This window comes from Bufo gargarizans, chromosome 2 (assembly GCF_014858855.1).
Source record: "Bufo gargarizans isolate SCDJY-AF-19 chromosome 2, ASM1485885v1, whole genome shotgun sequence".
Taxonomy (NCBI): Eukaryota; Metazoa; Chordata; class Amphibia; order Anura; family Bufonidae; genus Bufo; species Bufo gargarizans.
This window is the reverse complement of record NC_058081.1, coordinates 607,190,333-607,207,670: the sequence shown is the minus strand read 5'-3', so window position 1 is coordinate 607,207,670 and position 17,338 is coordinate 607,190,333. Positions and strand designations below refer to the sequence as shown.

At 45.4% G+C, this 17,338-nt stretch overlaps 1 protein-coding gene across 2 annotated transcripts in view; it reads right to left on the bottom strand.

Annotated features, from left to right (window-relative positions):
* The window catches only part of GLB1L2 (galactosidase beta 1 like 2), a 68,333-nt gene that overhangs the window by 32,783 nt on the left and 18,212 nt on the right, over nt 1–17,338 (bottom strand). For both annotated transcript variants that reach the window (XR_006387929.1, XM_044282009.1), the window contains exons 2-4: nt 6,451–6,648; nt 5,635–5,703; nt 2,801–2,896 (exon numbers count right to left, since the gene is read on the bottom strand). Coding sequence is in view for 1 of the 2 variants with exons in the window: in XM_044282009.1 (XP_044137944.1) it covers nt 2,801–2,896; nt 5,635–5,703; nt 6,451–6,648 (363 nt within the window). In the remaining variant the exon portion in view is untranslated. The remainder of the gene's footprint in view (nt 1–2,800; nt 2,897–5,634; nt 5,704–6,450; nt 6,649–17,338) is intronic.

Below are 17,338 nucleotides of genomic sequence, written 5' to 3'. Positions count from 1 at the left end.
GCCATGGCATTGATTGATAGATTTGGTGGCTTTTCTGGCCTTCGGATAAATTGGCAAAAATCCTCTCTGATGCCAATTGATGGGCAGGCCCTGTCAGGTAGACAAGCAGATAGTTTGGTTCCCTGGGTGGATAAATTTAAATACTTGGGACTGTTTATAACACCTAGAATTTCGGATTTTGAGGTCCTCAATCTGTCCCCGTTGTTGGCTACTTTCAGGCTTAAGGTGAGGTCATGGTGTAGGCTCTTTCTCTCTGTGGTGGGTAGAGTGAACCTGTTAAAAATGGTTATGATGCCTCAGCTGCTCTACATACTGAATAATGCTCCCGTATGGATCCCCCTGGATAGATTTAAGAAAATTCACTCTATTTTTAGGGATCTTATCTGGAAGTACGGTCAGGCTAGGATTAAATTGGAAACATTGCAGTACGCTAAGTCTGAAGGAGGCCTGGCTGTTCCTAATGCATTGATTTATTTTTTGGCTTCCCAGTGTCAGCATTTCAAGGGATGGATTAGTTTCCAGGTGCCGGATATGACTGGACAGATTTTGCAGTATTGGTTGGGTAGTAGGGACCTCATGGGTATTCTGGAAGGATCAGGTATGCATGTTGAGAGGGGGAAAATTCCTCTTATCGAACTCATGAAAAAGATTTGGGCAAGGGTGAAGCAATTGAGAGGTGTGGGTGGAATCAGTGAGCTCTCCCCTATTAGGAATAATCATCTATTGCCTGAATTTCTTAACTTGTCTGGACTTGGAGGTTGGGAAGCTCAGGGAGTGATGAGAATTGGCCAGTTAATTGAGGGCAAGATATGTAAATCATTTAAGACTCTGCAGCAGGAATTTGATATCTCTAAGGGATGGTTTTATAAATATCTTCAGGTGAGGCATGCTCTTGAGGTCACGCTGCGGAAAGGATGTGTGATAGCCCAAATGGAGGCAGTTCATAAGCTTGTCCTTCTGACAGGGGGAGGGAAGAGAGGGCTGATATCACAGGTATACGCTCTTTTACTCGGTAAATTCTTGGAGGGGTTTCCGCTCTCGAGAATGAAGAAATGGGAGGCAGACTTGGGCGTTATGTCTAAGGATGAGTGGGAGGATATACTGGAAGGTGTCCCCAGGGTGTCCTTGAGTGAACAGGGTAAATTGTCCCAATTATTTATCATACATAGAGTGTACAAAACACCGGTATTCCTAAAAAAAGTGGGTGTAAGACCTGATGATAGATGTCCGAAATGTATGGAAGATGGTGCGGATTTGCTGCATATGTTGTGGTCTTGTCCGGTGATTGGGAAATATTGGGATGCTGTAAGGAGCATGATTAATAGTAAAATGATGTTAGTTATTCAAAATGACCCTAAGGTATGTGTATTGGGTTATGTGTCTGAGATTGGAGGGAATGAATCGGTCAGGGTGGCTGTTGGACGGTTGTTGTATGTGGCCAGGAAGCTGGTGGCTATGAGATGGATCCAGGGAAGTCCGCCTACATTGGAGGAGTTTGAGAGGAAGGTGCATGATATGTTGATATTAGAGAAAGGGGTGTATGTGAAAAGAGGGTGTCCTCAAAAGTTTGATAAACTGTGGAGTGATTGGTTATCTCATACCCATGTGGTTATATAGGCTTAGATTGATACAAGACTAGTTTACAGGGTGGGGGGGTGGGGGGGTGTTGGGATGGGGGAGGTGGCGGGAGGGGGTCTGGGAGGGTCTAGACATTTATAATGCCTGGTGTCTATTGTTTTACATATGGATATATAGTACATGCAGATACTTGATTCATAAATGTGTCGGTACTGACTTGATACCAATGTACGCTGAGTCCGTGATATGGACGAAGTAAGAAAAGACATTGTATTGATCTGTGAACTTCTGTCTTTATTGGTTTAATAAAAACGATTTGATTCAAAAAGAATGCATGGGGATAAAACTAATCAGTTCTTTTCCGGTATTGAGCCCCTAGTACGGAACACTATGCTGGAAAAGAAAAACGCTAGTGGGAAAGTACCCTAACATGCAGGCACACTAAATTGCATAGCAAAATCACATGCAGCGTTAGCCTAGGGCAGTGATGGCAAACCTTTTACAGACGAGTGCCCCAAAACCCACTTATTTATTTCAAAGTGCCAACACAGCAATTTACCCTGAATACTACAGTACAATATAGTATATCTTCCATGTACTTTATCATTTAGCTGTAATAACCTGCCTACATTTAATGCGCTGCTGTTCATAGTGCGTCCTGTGCTGATGAAGGGCAGGAAAAGTCTAAGGCGTATTGGTACACCATAGAGTATTTCCAGGGCTCAGGTGCCCACAGAGGGGGCTCTGAGTGCCGCCTCTTGCACCCATGCCATAGGCTTGCCACCACTGGCCTAGGGGGATGCATTAATCTCTGTATATTGATATGGGGTCCTGGTCATAAGCTTCTGGATGAGATCGTCCTATACAACCTGCTCCAGGTTTAGGGTATAGTGGTAAATGAATAATTATATCCAATATGAACATTGAGAGGAGATCAGACATTTCAAAAAACCCTATCATCCCTTCCACCTCTGCTTTATCCTCCTTTTGCTCCCCAATATCTGGTGCTGTCACTGTCAGCGCAGCAGTAATAAAGAGCAGAAAAGTATTAACAGTTAACAAGAAGCACATAGCAGCCTTGGGAGCAGGAACCCTCCCGGGGGCAGTCATGTGGCTCTCAGCATAGTACAAGATCCTCGGGAGGACAATACACAGAAAGTGTTACTGAGGATGTGAAATAAGAGGCAATTTCCCAGTCCCTGTTATACGTGCATGACCTTACCTCGGCAGCCCCCCGAGATCCCACTCTGCACATATGTAGGGTCCCGGGCGTAAAATCACCCATAATCCCACTTCGGCGGCTATGTCCAAATACGTCCTGCAGGAGGCAAAGGACATGATTTAGGATAAAACAGACACAGAGCAGGAAAACAGACAGACACAGCATAGAGCAGGAAAACAGACAGACACAGCATAGAGCAGGAAAACAGACACACACACAGCATAGAGCAGGAAAACAGACACACACAACATAGAGCAGGAAAACAGACACACACAGCATAGAGCAGGAAAACAGACACACACAGCATAGAGCAGGAAAACAGACACACACAGCATAGAGCAGGAAACCAGACACACACAGCATAGAGCAGGAAACCAGACACACACAGCATAGAGCAGGAAACCAGACACACACAGCATAGAGCAGGAAAACAGACACACACAGCATAGAGCAGGAAAACAGACACACACAGCATAGAGCAGGAAAACAGACACACACAGCATAGAGCAGGAAAACAGACACACACAGCATAGAGCAGGAAAACAGACACACACAGCATAGAGCAAGAAAACAGACACACACAGCATAGAGCAGGAAAACAGACACACACAGCATAGAGCAGGAAAACAGACACACACAGCATAGAGCAGGAAAACAGACACACACAGCATAGAGCAGGAAAACAGACACACACACAGCATAGAGCAGGAAAACAGACACACACAGCATAGAGCAGGAAAACAGACACACACAGCATAGAGCAGGAAAACAGACACACAGCATAGAGCAGGAAAACAGACACACACAGCATAGAGCAGGAAAACAGACACACACAGCATAGAGCAGGAAAACAGACACACACACAGCATAGAGCAGGAAAACAGACACACACACAGCATAGAGCAGGAAAACAGACACACACACAGCATAGAGCAGGAAAACAGACACACAGCATAGAGCAGGAAAACAGACACACACAGCATAGAGCAGGAAAACAGACACACACAGCATAGAGCAGGAAAACAGACACACACAGCATAGAGCAGGAAAACAGACACACACAGCATAGAGCAGGAAAACAGACACACACAGCATAGAGCAGGAAAACAGACACACACAGCATAGAGCAGGAAAACAGACACACACAGCATAGAGCAGGAAAACAGACACACACAGCATAGAGCAAGAAAACAGACACACACAGCATAGAGCAGGAAAACAGACACACACAGCATAGAGCAAGAAAACAGACACACACAGCATAGAGCAGGAAACAGACACACACAGCATAGAGCAGGAAAACAGACACACACAGCATAGAGCAGGAAAACAGACACACACAGCATAGAGCAGGAAAACAGACACACACAGCATAGAGCAAGAAAACAGACACACACAGCATAGAGCAGGAAAACAGACACACACAGCATAGAGCAGGAAAACAGACACACACAGCATAGAGCAAGAAAACAGACACACACAGCATAGAGCAGGAAACAGACACACACAGCATAGAGCAGGAAAACAGACACACACAGCATAGAGCAAGAAAACAGACACACACAGCATAGAGCAGGAAAACAGACACACACAGCATAGAGCAGGAAAACAGACACACACACAGCATAGAGCAGGAAAACAGACACACACAGCATAGAGCAGGAAAACAGACACACACAGCATAGAGCAGGAAAACAGACACACACAGCATAGAGCAGGAAAACAGACACACACAGCATAGAGCAGGAAAACAGACACACACAGCATAGAGCAGGAAAACAGACACATGAAATAACCCCATTATATTATATCAAGAGAATATGCATAGGTTAGAAGACCTGAGAAAGGGGTGCACAGAAGTCAGAAATGACAACCAGTGCTTAAAGAGGACCTCTCGCCTCTCCTGACATGTCTGTTGTAGGAACTACTTGCATTCCCCATGTAATAACAATTCTGGAGCATGTATTCTTATAATTGTATGTTGTACAATTCTTCCATTATTCTTACTAGACGTTTATGAATGAAATGTCAGCAGTAAAGGTCCAGGTGGATGTTACCAGTTGGGGGGGTGTCCCTGCACAGTCTGACACCGGCACCACTGATTGAACGGTCAGACACACCCACTACTGGTAGCACCCAGCAGTACCTTTACTGCAAACTGCTGGAAATGTAGTTGTAAACTTCTAGAAGAAATAATAGAGGAATGAAACATCATAGTCATAAGAACAGATGCTCCAGAATTGTTATTTCATGGGGAATGCAAGAAGTTACTAAAACAAACATGTCAGGAGAGGTGACAGGTCCTCTTTATGCACGGAGATGGTGACACGAAGCAGTCATGGGGGCACCGTAATGTAAAGTTAGCACAGTATGAGCACTTCTGACATTACAGGCAGCTTCCTTCTAGCTTGTGATGGCTGATAACAGGGAGCAACAGACTGCATTCACCTGTCCTACAGCCAGCCTCTCCAGGTCACAGCAATACACAGCATTCATCGTCCTACAGGCAGTGGGGCACATGTAATAAGACAGGCTTTTTACGCCACTCTTAGTTTCCCCCTTGCGCTGCTGTTAGATTCGTCTAATCTATGATTCAGTCCTTGCGCCTGGCGTAGTTTTTCACTAGCATTTAGGCCTGTTTCCAGGTGTAAGTGTTAGTAAATTTGCCACACTGCCGGTTAAAAAAGCGGACTTTCGACTATTTTACACCTAAAATCCGTTAGTAAATGTGCCCCAGTGTCTGATAACAGCTACTACAGATGAGCTATGAGGCTTTAGCAGTGGCCTCAGCTATAGATGGCGGAGCTGAAGATGAAATGTAAATGTGACATTACCCGAGGTCCAGATTTTCAGAGAAGTCAAACTTGCCCCTTTGCGGCTCGTGTAAATTCCATGGTACGTATCTAGGACACAAGAAGAACCCCGAGTTACTGATCTGCTCCGTCATCAGATGAGACACTTTATAGCTGCTCTACGACACTGAAGCGGAGGGCGGCATCTTGTCTTCTTATAGGTCATGTTATATACCAGAGTCTTAGCTTTCTCTTATGATGTCAGCAACCTCTGGAACTACAATTCCCAGCATGCTGCATTCACTTCTATGGGAGTTTCCAGAAAATCCAAGCAAGTGTGCATGCTGGGAGTCATAGTTTCACAGTGGGGGTGCCAGAGATTGCTGACCCCAGATCTAGAGGGACACAGTAAGGGTATGTTCACACTGAGTTTTTTGGCGCAGATTTAGGTGCAGATTCTGCGCACCAAAAATGCATGCAGACATTCCCCATTGATTTCAATCTGTATGTTAATTCAGAAAATACTCCGTGTGAATATACCCTAAAAGTAGACTTGGTAAATCCTTCTTCGATCACAAAGACACATACAGAATTCTGCTGGATCCCAAACAGCAATGCATTGTGGGAGCTCAGCTGACAGAAGGCAGATATCAGGTCACATGACTGACAGCAGGGGGTGCAAAACTGCTGTCTGTTTCCAAGGGCAACCAGACAAACTTTGGAAGTGAATGGTGAAAATTACAAATGGAACCAGTACCCTCCTGAGATACAGCAGGATGCCGACTGGGCAGTACCATGTGACACCTCGCATTCTCTTCGTTGGCTGTGTCCTGGATATTTATCATCTCCTGTACTTACGTGGTGAGTGTGTTCAGCCCACAAGCCTTCATCTTCATCATTCGATCCCTCCAGTATTCTTTGGGAATTCGGAAATAGTGCATAGAACCTCCCAGGATCCTCAGCGGCTCGCCCTCCAGTAAGAATTGTCCATTCTCTGCCTGCAGACCCTTATGACGGCTCCACATCCTGAATGAGAAGGAATCCTGGAGACGAGGCCTGTGGGTGAAGAGAAACCAGTTATAGGTAAAGTATGAACTTTACCTCAAACACTCTGTGCTGCTGGGAGCTTGTTCCTTCCTGTATATGAGCAGATGATCCCCCTATTTACAGGCTATACAAGGAGCACTCTCATATCCTTACTGTATCCGGAGACTCTACCAGCCTGTGACCAGACACAGACAAGTGCACGGCTCTTCTCTTATCTGGAAGGCAAGGTCCACGGGTGGGAGAGAAACTAGAGAAGACTGGTCTCTACAATACACAGGTTCGTGTCATCCTATGAGCCACAATGTCCTGTATCTCGGCTCAGGCCTGACTTCAGACAACCTATATATATATATATATATATATATATATATATATATATATATATATATATATATATTTTAAGTCGGGAACCAGACGCTAAAGAAAAGGATCACCCCTACACTGTGACCTACAGGGTGGCTGGAGAAAGGCCCATCTGAGAGAGGAAGCTTGCCTCTCCCATGCTTTACACAGCAGCTCTGCTCCATTAGGTCATCAGGGACTTCGGTTTAGCTGCAATGTCCATGGAAGACTGAGGTAGCAAGAAATCCACCAAATGGGGATCATTTTCAAAGACTGTCTTTTTATGCCCGTCTTGGTCTCCCCCAGCTGTTTAAAGGCGTAAATGAGAATAAATTTGCCGGAGATGAAGTCCTGGCCCACACCGCTTCCAAGTGACAAGGATGGTGTCAATACACGAGATAGAGATAGAGATAGAGATAGAGAGAGAGAGAGAGATAGATCAGGTCGTTACAGACGCGGCGATACCTAATATGTGTAGTGCATTTTAGTTTTGTTCAGTGATAAAGGTGTTTTTTTTATCTTAACTTTTTTTTTTCTTTTTTTTTGACCCAGACCCACTTGGTTCTTGAAGATCCAGTGGGTCTGATGTCTGTATAATACAGTACAGTACACTATATAGTATTTTGTACTGTATTTTACTTATACTTTGTCTGAACAGATCTATGCCTTTAGCACAGATCTGTTCAGCACCATGGACAGCAGGATGCCTGAGAAGGCATCCTGTTGCCATGGGAACCTTCCCCGTCAGCTCAGTTGTGGCCACAACTTCGCAGACGGGGAAGGGTAAGGAGGGGGGCTCCCTACCTCTGTCACCCCATCCTGTCTGGGGGCTGCAAAGGCACAGCAGCCCCTCGATGGGAGAGGGAGGGAGCTCCCTGACCCTGACAGTTAACCTTTTCCATACAGCAGTCCGTACGGACCGCGGTATGGAAAGGGTTAAATGGCTGACATTGCATCACAGATGTCAGCCGTTTATACCAGAGTGTCAACAATGTGCTGACACTCTGGTATACCCACTGAACACCAATGAATTTTCAAGAGGAGGCGGGCGGGGGATCGCGTTCCTGCCGCACCGCCCACAACCCCCCCCCTGCACCACCCGTCGCCATAAAATCATGCAGGGGTGCAGGGGGGGTACAAAATCAATATTTTAGGCACACTAAAGTTTCTGATCCCTGCGGTCAGGGACTACGGGGATCAGGAACTGCAGAAAGCGCAGCAAACCGCAGGTCTGAATTGACCTGCGGTTTGCGGCGATCGCTGATACGGGGGGATTTAAACTTAGGACGTACGCGATTTAAACTTAGGACGTACCGGTACGCCCCGAGTCCTTAAGGATTCGGGAAATAGGGCGTTGTAAGCCCTAAGTCCTTAAGGGGTTAAACAGTCCTCCTCATTATGCTGTTCACATTTTCACAGCATAATGAGACCAAGACGACACCTAACAATTGATCATCAGTACCTCGCCATTGCAAGCCTTCAAGCCGGATGTTCTCAGGCGGAAGAGACCACTGAGCTTAGAATCTCACACAGATACAGAGAGACTGGAAGAGTCACAGAAAGGCATAGAAGTAGACATCCTTTGGCCACATCCCACACTGATGACTGCTTCATTGCCCTGCAGAACCAGATGTTGAATGCCACACAACTCCAGGCATATTTGAAGGAGGTGTCACATTAGACCATTCAAAACTGTTTACATCAGCGTGTTCTGCATGCTAGACAACCTGCAAGGGTACCTGACCACACCACCAGACACAGGAGTCATCGTCTTGCATGGGCCAAGAAGCATCTACGCTGGACGGGGGACCAGTGGGCCTCGGTGCTATTCACTGATGAAAGTCGATTCACTCTGAGCAGAAATGATGGCCGCCAAGGATGTTGGAGATGTGAAGGAAAACGCTATGTATCAGCCACTGTTGTCACCAGATGAGCCTTTGGTGGTGGTGGCGTTACAGTGTGGGCAGGTGTGTCTAGTGAATACAGAAGTGCCCTACACTTTGTGAATGGTACAGTGACAAGCCCATAGTAGTAGAATAACATCATTAATCCAGTCATTGTGCCTCTGCATGAACAACACAGGCCTAATTTCATCTTCATGGACGACAATGTGCCAGCTCGTCGAGGTCGCATCGTTGACTGGGGTACCTCAAATGGAGTGGCCTGCACTTTCTCCAGACCTAAATCCTATTGAAAACCTATGGGATCAGCTGAGTCACCGTGTAGAGGCTTGTAACTCTGTACTCCAAAACCTCAATGACCTGAGGGATGCCATGCCTTGGCAGACAATAAGGCGACTTGTGAACAGCATGAGACGTGGTTGTCAAGCTGTAAATGATGCTCAAGGCCGCAAGACAAGTGATTGAGACGCTGACATTTTGTGGGGTATACTCACCACTGGTGTTGGCTTTTGTTTCAATAAATTATTCGAGATGAGGAAATGACCATTACATGCTTCTACTTAAAGGGAACCTGTCACCGGGATTTTGTGTATAGAGCTGAGGACATGGGTTGCTAGATGGCCGCTAGCACATCCACAATACCCAGTCCCCATAGCTCTGTGTGCTTTTATTGTGTAAAAAAAAACGATTTGATACATATGCAAATTAACCTGAGATGAGTCCTGTATGTAAGATGAGTCAGGGACAGGACTCATCTCAGGTTAATTTGCATATGTATCAAATCGTTTTTTTTACACAAAAAAAAGCACACAGAGCTATGGGGGACTGGATATTGCAGATGTGCTAGCCGCCATCTAGCAACCCATGTCCTCAGCTCTATACACAAAATCCTGGTGACAGGTTCCCTTTAAACGCACTTCTTTCATGATATAATATCACTGTAGCGGGAACTTTTTACGTTTTCCATAAATTTCACCTCAAATATCCCTAACTTTTTGTGAGTAGTGTATGTATTATCCTTCTTATCGAGCTCCAGCCTACTGTACATACAGTATGTAATAAACGTACACACAGGGACCCAGATTTACTAATGTGCCTGTGCCAAAAATCTGTCCAAAAGTGGTGCAATCTAGGGTTTGTACACTTTTTCCTCGATGAGTGGGTGGCGCTTAGCTGGAAACAGGCAGAGCCTAAGATGCGCTATGTTCCACCAAACTTGCTCCACAATTCTGGCATAAAATTCTGTCTCACAGTGAGCCAACCATTAGCTGGTATTGAGGCAGAGAAACGTGTCTGTCCCTGCACCACATTCATCATCCAGTAATAGAGATCAGCGGCTCACCTCAAGACTAAGTGGATAAGGGTGCTCACCTCTCGGTCCACCCGAACCGTATTAAAGACAGAATTAGTAATGAAAAATAGAGGGGCACTCCATATAAGGGAACAGAAGACGGTACTATGAATATCGCTATTTAATAAAGCATCAAATATTCTAAAAAACATCCATAATATACAACCATAAAATAAATAAAATGATGTAATCAAGTAATGAGAGGGTCTTGTATATAACCCGCTATAATGGAGATTCAATCAAGTTCCAAATAGTTCATATGAAATGGAAATTTCCCACAATGATCATCAAGCAAGGCAGATCTCACATTCATCATCCAGCCTGAGCCCTGGGATAGATCTGGTGCTGGTCTAAGCTTACACCATTTTTAGGATTAGTAAATCTGGGCCCATAGACTAAAGGTCCAGGCATCTGTCCCATTGCTCCTGCAGCAGCCGTCATGCTGCGGTCTGGGCAGGAGGTTTTGCATGGCAGGTGCTTCAGAATAAACTAATCAGTATGGGGCTCATTTATCAAAGATCAGCTTTTTACGATGGCCTTCGATAGCCTCTGCACTGCCGGAGGAAGTGCCTTATTTATTAGTCAGAGATTAGGTGCTCCTCTGGCAGTCTGTGCGCCATGATTTAAAGAAATCTCATCCACACGCTGAGTAAGAAAAATGCTGTCAGAGGGCTCACACACACGACTGTGGTCTGCAAAATACAGATGCGGTCAGTGTGCAGTTTATTTTTTTTTGTCTTTTTAAAGACTGATTGACTTCAAAGGGTTAGTGGTCTGAATTTTGCGGCCAAGTATAGGATATGCTCTATAATTTGCAGAACAAGACATATCTATAGTCACATGTCTGTTCTGCAAATTATTGAGCATGTCCTATACTTGGTCGCAAAATCCGGACCACTGACCCATTGGAGTCAATGGGTCCGCAAAAGAAAAAAAAATAAATGACGGCGGCACACTGACCGCATCTGTATTTTGCAGATCTGCGGTTTGCGAACCACAAAATACATACGATCAGGTGCATAAGGCCTAAACTGACTGATGGCTTGGATCTGAAATCTGCAGCATGTCAATTTATGCTGTGGATCTCCACCACGTATTTCACCCTTTACACCAGAGAGGGTAAACTCCATGCAAAAACCGCCACACATTTTTCCGTTGCATTTTCAGTCACATGTGGACATAACCTTATTGTGTGGACCAATGTTCTGCAACCTGCAGCTCTTGACGTGTTGTGAAACCATAAGGCCCCTTTCACACGGGTGAGTTTTCCGTGCGGGTGCGATGCGCGAGTTGAACGCATTGCACCCGCACTGAATCCCGACCCATTCATTTCTATGGGGCTGTTCACATAAACGGTGATTTTTCACGCATCACTTATGCGTTGCGTGAAAATCGCAGCATGCTCTATTTTGTGTGTTTTTCACGTAACGCAGGCCCCATAGAAATGAATGGGGTTGCGTGAAAATCGCAAGCATCCGCAAGCAAGTGCGGATGCGGTGCGATTTTCACGCACGGTTGCTAGGAGACGATCAGGAGGGAGACCCGATCATTATTATTTTCCCTTATAACATTGTTAGAAGGGAAAATAATAGCATTCTGAATACAGAATGCATAATAAAATCGCGCTGGAGGGGTTAAAAATAATAATACAAATAATAATTTAACTCACCTTAATCCACTTGATCGCGCAGCCCGGCATCTCCTTGTGTCTGTCTTCTGTGCTGTATGGAGGAACAGGACCTGTGGTGACGTCACTCCGGTCATTACATGATCCATCACCATGGTAAAAGATCATGTGATGGATCATGTGATGACCGGAGTGACTTCACCACAGGTCCTGTTCCTCCACACAGCTAAGATGAAGACAGAAGGAGATGCCGGTGAGTTAAGTGGACTAAGGTGAGTTAACTTTTTTATTTTATTTTTTTAACCCCTCCAGCCCTATTGTACTATGCATTCTGTATTCAGAATGCTATTATTTTCCCTTATAACCAAGGGAAAATAATACAATCTACAGAACACCGATCCCAAGCCCGAACTTCTGTGAAGAAGTTCGGGTTTGGGTACCAAGCATGCCGATTTTTCTCACGCGCATGCAAAACGCATTACAATGTTTTGCACTCGCGCTGAAAAATCGGGCGTGTTCCCGCAACGCACCCGCACATTTTACCGCAACGCCCGTGTGAAAAAAAGGGTGAAATCCACAGATAAAACGGCAAACATGACTGACGTGGATTTCAAATTCTGCTGTTACTGTATTAGGCCTCATGCACATGGCCGTTGTGTCCGTTCCGTGCATTGGGGACCGCAATTTGCTGTCTCCCATGCACGGGCAACATCCGTGCGGAGACCGGGACGGATCGAGAGCCATTCAACTTGAATCGGTCAGTGATCCGTCCGCACCGCAAAAAAAAAAAAAAATAGAACATGTTCTATTTTTTTGCGGTGCGGAGGCACGGACAGAAACAGCACGGAAGCACTCCGTAGTGCTTCCGTGCCTCCATTTCGCACCGCAGCTCCGGATTGCGGACCCATTCAAGTGAAGCTGTTTGCTGCATGAGGTCTTAAAATTAAGTTTTTCTGCACAAAACACTATTGTTTAGTTTCTGCCTCGTCTATGATTATCCATGGTATTTGCATATGGGTTTTTTCCGTTTCGTTGCAGGGGCTAGGTGTTTTGTTACTGGCAAAGTGCGATTTATGTATTTGCGACTTTTTAATGTACGAATTGGCTTTGTAGAGGTGCTTAAAACTCTGCCAGCTCCTGGCTGGAGTATGTTGCCTCTTTTAGGGTCCATTTACACAACGTAAGGGCTCTGTGCCCGCATTACGGACTGCAAATAGCGGTCTGCAATGCACGGGCACGGGCTGTGTGAACCCCATATTGAGGTGCGGACCCATTGACTTGAATAGGTCCACAATCTGCAAAATACGGCAAAAGATAGGACATATCCAATCTTTTGCAGTGCGGAGGCACGTACCCGAAAGCCCACAGAAGCGCTTCCGAGTGATTCAGATTTGTGCCTCCACTCTACAAAAGCTAGGACATCTTTTACAGAATGCGAACCCATTCAAGTCACCATAGAGTGCACACGGCTGGTGCCCTTAGATTGCGAAACCGCCATTTGTGGTAGAAATTAGGGCGCGGAGCCCTTACGGCCGTGTCAATTGACCCTTAGGGCTCACACACATGAACGTATTTTCTTTCCGTCTCTGTTTAGTTTTTTTTGCGGACCGTATGAGGAATCATTCATTTCAATGGGTCTGCAAAAAAAAAAAAACTGAAGTTACTCCGTGTGTATTCCGTTTCCGTATGTCCGATCCACAAAAAAAATAGAACATGTTCTATTATTGTTTGCATTATGGACAAGGATAGGACTGTTCTATTATGGGGCCAGCTGTTCTGTTCTGCAAAATACGGAATGCACACGGACGTCATCAGTATTTTTTGCGAGAAATCAGTTTTTTGTGGACCGCAAAATACATACGGTCGTGTGCATGAGCCCTTATTCGGATTCTTTGCAACTCAGCTGATGGTGAAAGTCACAGAATACTTTGACTTTCGGTATATTGTGTGTCCCTTTGGAAGCACAGCTTTGGCAGCAGGGGGAGGGGAGGGGTGCTCTGCTTTAGCTGCTCATATGTCTGGAATGGTAGCTAGAGATGTGAACCAGAACCAGCATTAGCATAACATTAGCAGGAGACATCACTGTTAGGGCTCATGCACACAACTTATGCGATTTGCAGTCTGCAAAAAAACGGATCTGCAAAAAATACGGATGACGTTCGTGTGCATTTTGCGGAAAGGTACAGCCGGCCCCTAATAGAACAGTACTATCCTTGTCCGTAATGCGGACAATAATAGAACATGTTCTATTTTTTGTAGAACGGAAATACGGAAACAGAATGCACACAGAGTAACTTCTGTTTTTTTGTGGACCCATTGAAATGAATGGTTCCGCATACGGTCAAAAAGAAAAAACCCAAGGAAAGGACAAGGAAAGAAAAGTACTTTTCTGTGCATGAGCCCTTAGAAATCTAGTTGGGAATAAATGCGGTAAAATCTGCATTCACTTTCAGCTGCATTCGCTGCCGTCCTGATTTCTAACAGCGATATCTTGGATGTAGTGTAGATAGTGCTGTGATTTTGGAAGGCCAGCTTTCAAACAAGAAGCTCATATCTTTAGCTGCTACCAATCCGAAGAAATGAGCAGCTAAAGCACTATATAACCTTAGAAGAAAGCAGACAATCCCTTTAAGTAAAAAAATCTTACATTCAGGTAAATGAAAAAAAAAAAAAAAAAAAAGTTTCTTTGCTTTAGCACGTAGCCCAGAGCGGGCCCGGTGCTGACAGACGCTAACCCTGTGGTGTGATGTTCAAGTATTGACATTTCCAATGGAAACAGGAGCAGGATTTGCTGAACAGGTGAAACTCTAAAAATTTGAATATCGTGCAAAGTTCATTTATGGCTTACAGCTTATGAAAATCCCAAAGTCACAATCTCAGGTCCCCTTTGCTCAGGGGGTATGGATTAATTAGCTGACTAGAGTGTGACACTTTGAGCCTAGAATAGTGAATCTTTTCACAATATTCTAATTTTAAGTTGCATTACTGAAATAAATGGACTTTTGCACGGTATTCTAATTTTTTGAGTTTCACCTGTATATATTTGCTTGAGCAGGTTGCGTACAATTGTAACAAACCGTGAGCAGTGAGATGGACTTAAAGGGAACCTGTCACCTGGATTTTGGGTATAGAGCTAAGAACATGGGTTGCTAGTGTCATGACCGGCGTGCCGATCACATACGTGACACAAAGGGAGGGAGAAGGGAAGGCCCTGTCCAAGGGAGAGGGAAAGGTGGTGACCCCTAACTCACTTTGAGGCTGGCACCTGACTGCCCTGACGTCCCTAGACGGGTTCCTCACCCGTACGCCGATCACGTGCCTAAAACCCTGGCTTTCCCTAAGATGAGCCCTAGGTAGTGAATAGGGCGGTGGGAGCACTAGTCCGCACCACTAGCTCTAAAGGAAAACACCAAGGAGAGGACAGACAATTCAGACAAAACATATAATCCCAGGTGGGCGACCACAGTGGACAACAAAAGCCCAACAGGGATCCGGAGGATAACACTCTGGAACAACAACCAGGGATCACAGCTCCAGTGGGTCAGTATAGAAGTCCAGGCAGGAAGCTCTATATCTGGCAACCAGAGAAGTGGGAGACGAGAATATAAGGAGGTTGGGAGTGACCAACAAGAATCAGCTGAGGAGAAGAAGCTACGGATCCCTGAGTGAGACAAAAAGGATTGCAAGGCAAACACAGAAAGCTATCATTAAGAAGCAGCATGATCTTTAGACATAGAGCGCGCAGCCACCCGCTGCGACTTCCTGACCCCGGGTATAACGGAGTCAGACGTGGCTCTTGACACCCTCGTGACAGTACCCCCCTTTCCACGAGGGGCCTCCGGACACTCAGGACCAGAGGCATGGAAAGCCTGAACTAACCTGTTGGCGTTTACCTGACGCTGGAACCCACATTCTTTCCTCGGGACCGTAGCCTCTCCAATGCACCAGATATTGAAGAGAGCGGCGGACCCGATGAGAATCAACAGTTTTTGATATTTGAAACTCCAGATTACCATCAACAATAACAGGAGGGGGTGGCAGCGGTGACGGTTCTAGAGGTGGAACATACTTTTTGAGTAACGACTTATGGAAGACATTATGGATTTTAAAAGTCTGAGGTAGCTCCAGGCGAAAAGGCACGGGGTTAATGATGGCCACTATTTTGTAAGGACCAATGAACCTAGGACCCAGTTTCCAAGAGGGAACCTTTAACTTAATATTCCTAGTAGATAACCACACAGTCATTCACTCCTAGGTCCGGACCTGGCGAGCGTTTCTTATCAGCCATGCATTTATATTTACCTCCCATATTTCTCAAGTTAGCTTGCACCTTCTGCCATACAGATGAAAGAGATGACGAAAACCGTTCCTCTTCGGGAACCCCTGATGACCCTCCTTCTTTAAAAGTACAGAATTGGGGATGAAAACCATATGCACCGAGAAATGGTGACTTGCCAGTGGATTCCCGACGGCGATTATTTATAGCAAACTCAGCTAACGGTAAATATGATGACCACACCTCTTGGTTTTCAGACACAAAACACCTTAGGTATGTCTCAAGGTTTTGGTTGGTACGCACAGTCTGTCCATTTGACTGAGGATGGAAAGCTGAGGAAAAGGACAAGTGTACCCCCAAACGGGAACAAAAAGCTTTCCAAAATTTAGAAATAAACTGGGTTTCCCGATCCGAAACAACATCGGAAGGGACCCCGTGAAGCTTCACGATTTCAATGATGAACACCTGAGCAAGAGTCTTAGCATTAGGTAGTGCGGGTAACGCAATGAAGTGTACCATTTTGCTAAACCTGTCTACTACTACCAAGATAACTGTTTTACCCGCAGACAAAGGTAAGTCAGTGATGAAATCCATTGATAGATGTGTCCATGGCCTATTGGGAATGACAAGTGGCAATAAAGACCCTGCTGGACGTGTATGAGAGACTTTCGCGCGTGCACAAGTAGAACAAGTAGAGACAAAATCCATTACATCCTGACGCAACCTTGGCCACCAAAAACGACGAGACAATAGCTCCAAGGTTGCTTTACTACCCGGGTGCCCAGCACGTGCCGAATTATGATGTTCCTTTAATAATTTGAGACGCAGGTTTAACGGTACAAACTATTTCTCTCAGGGGCAAGAGACTGGGGCGTCCCCCTGGGCCTCTAACACCTTCCCCTCCAGAACAGAGTGTACAGCAGAGACAACCACTCCTCTTTGTAAAATGGGTACCGGATCACTAACATTACTCCCTCCAGGGAAACTACGAGATAATGCGTCTGTCTTGGTATTTTTTGCTCCAGGACGATAGGTGATGAAAAAGTTAAATCTGGTAAAGAATAGCGACCACCTAGCTTGTCTAGGGGTGAGACGCTTAGCCGATTCGAGGTACAGAAGGTTTTTGTGGTCCGTAATCACCGTGACGGGGTGGATTGCCCCTTCTAAGAAGTGATGCCATTCTTCAAACGCTAGTTTAATAG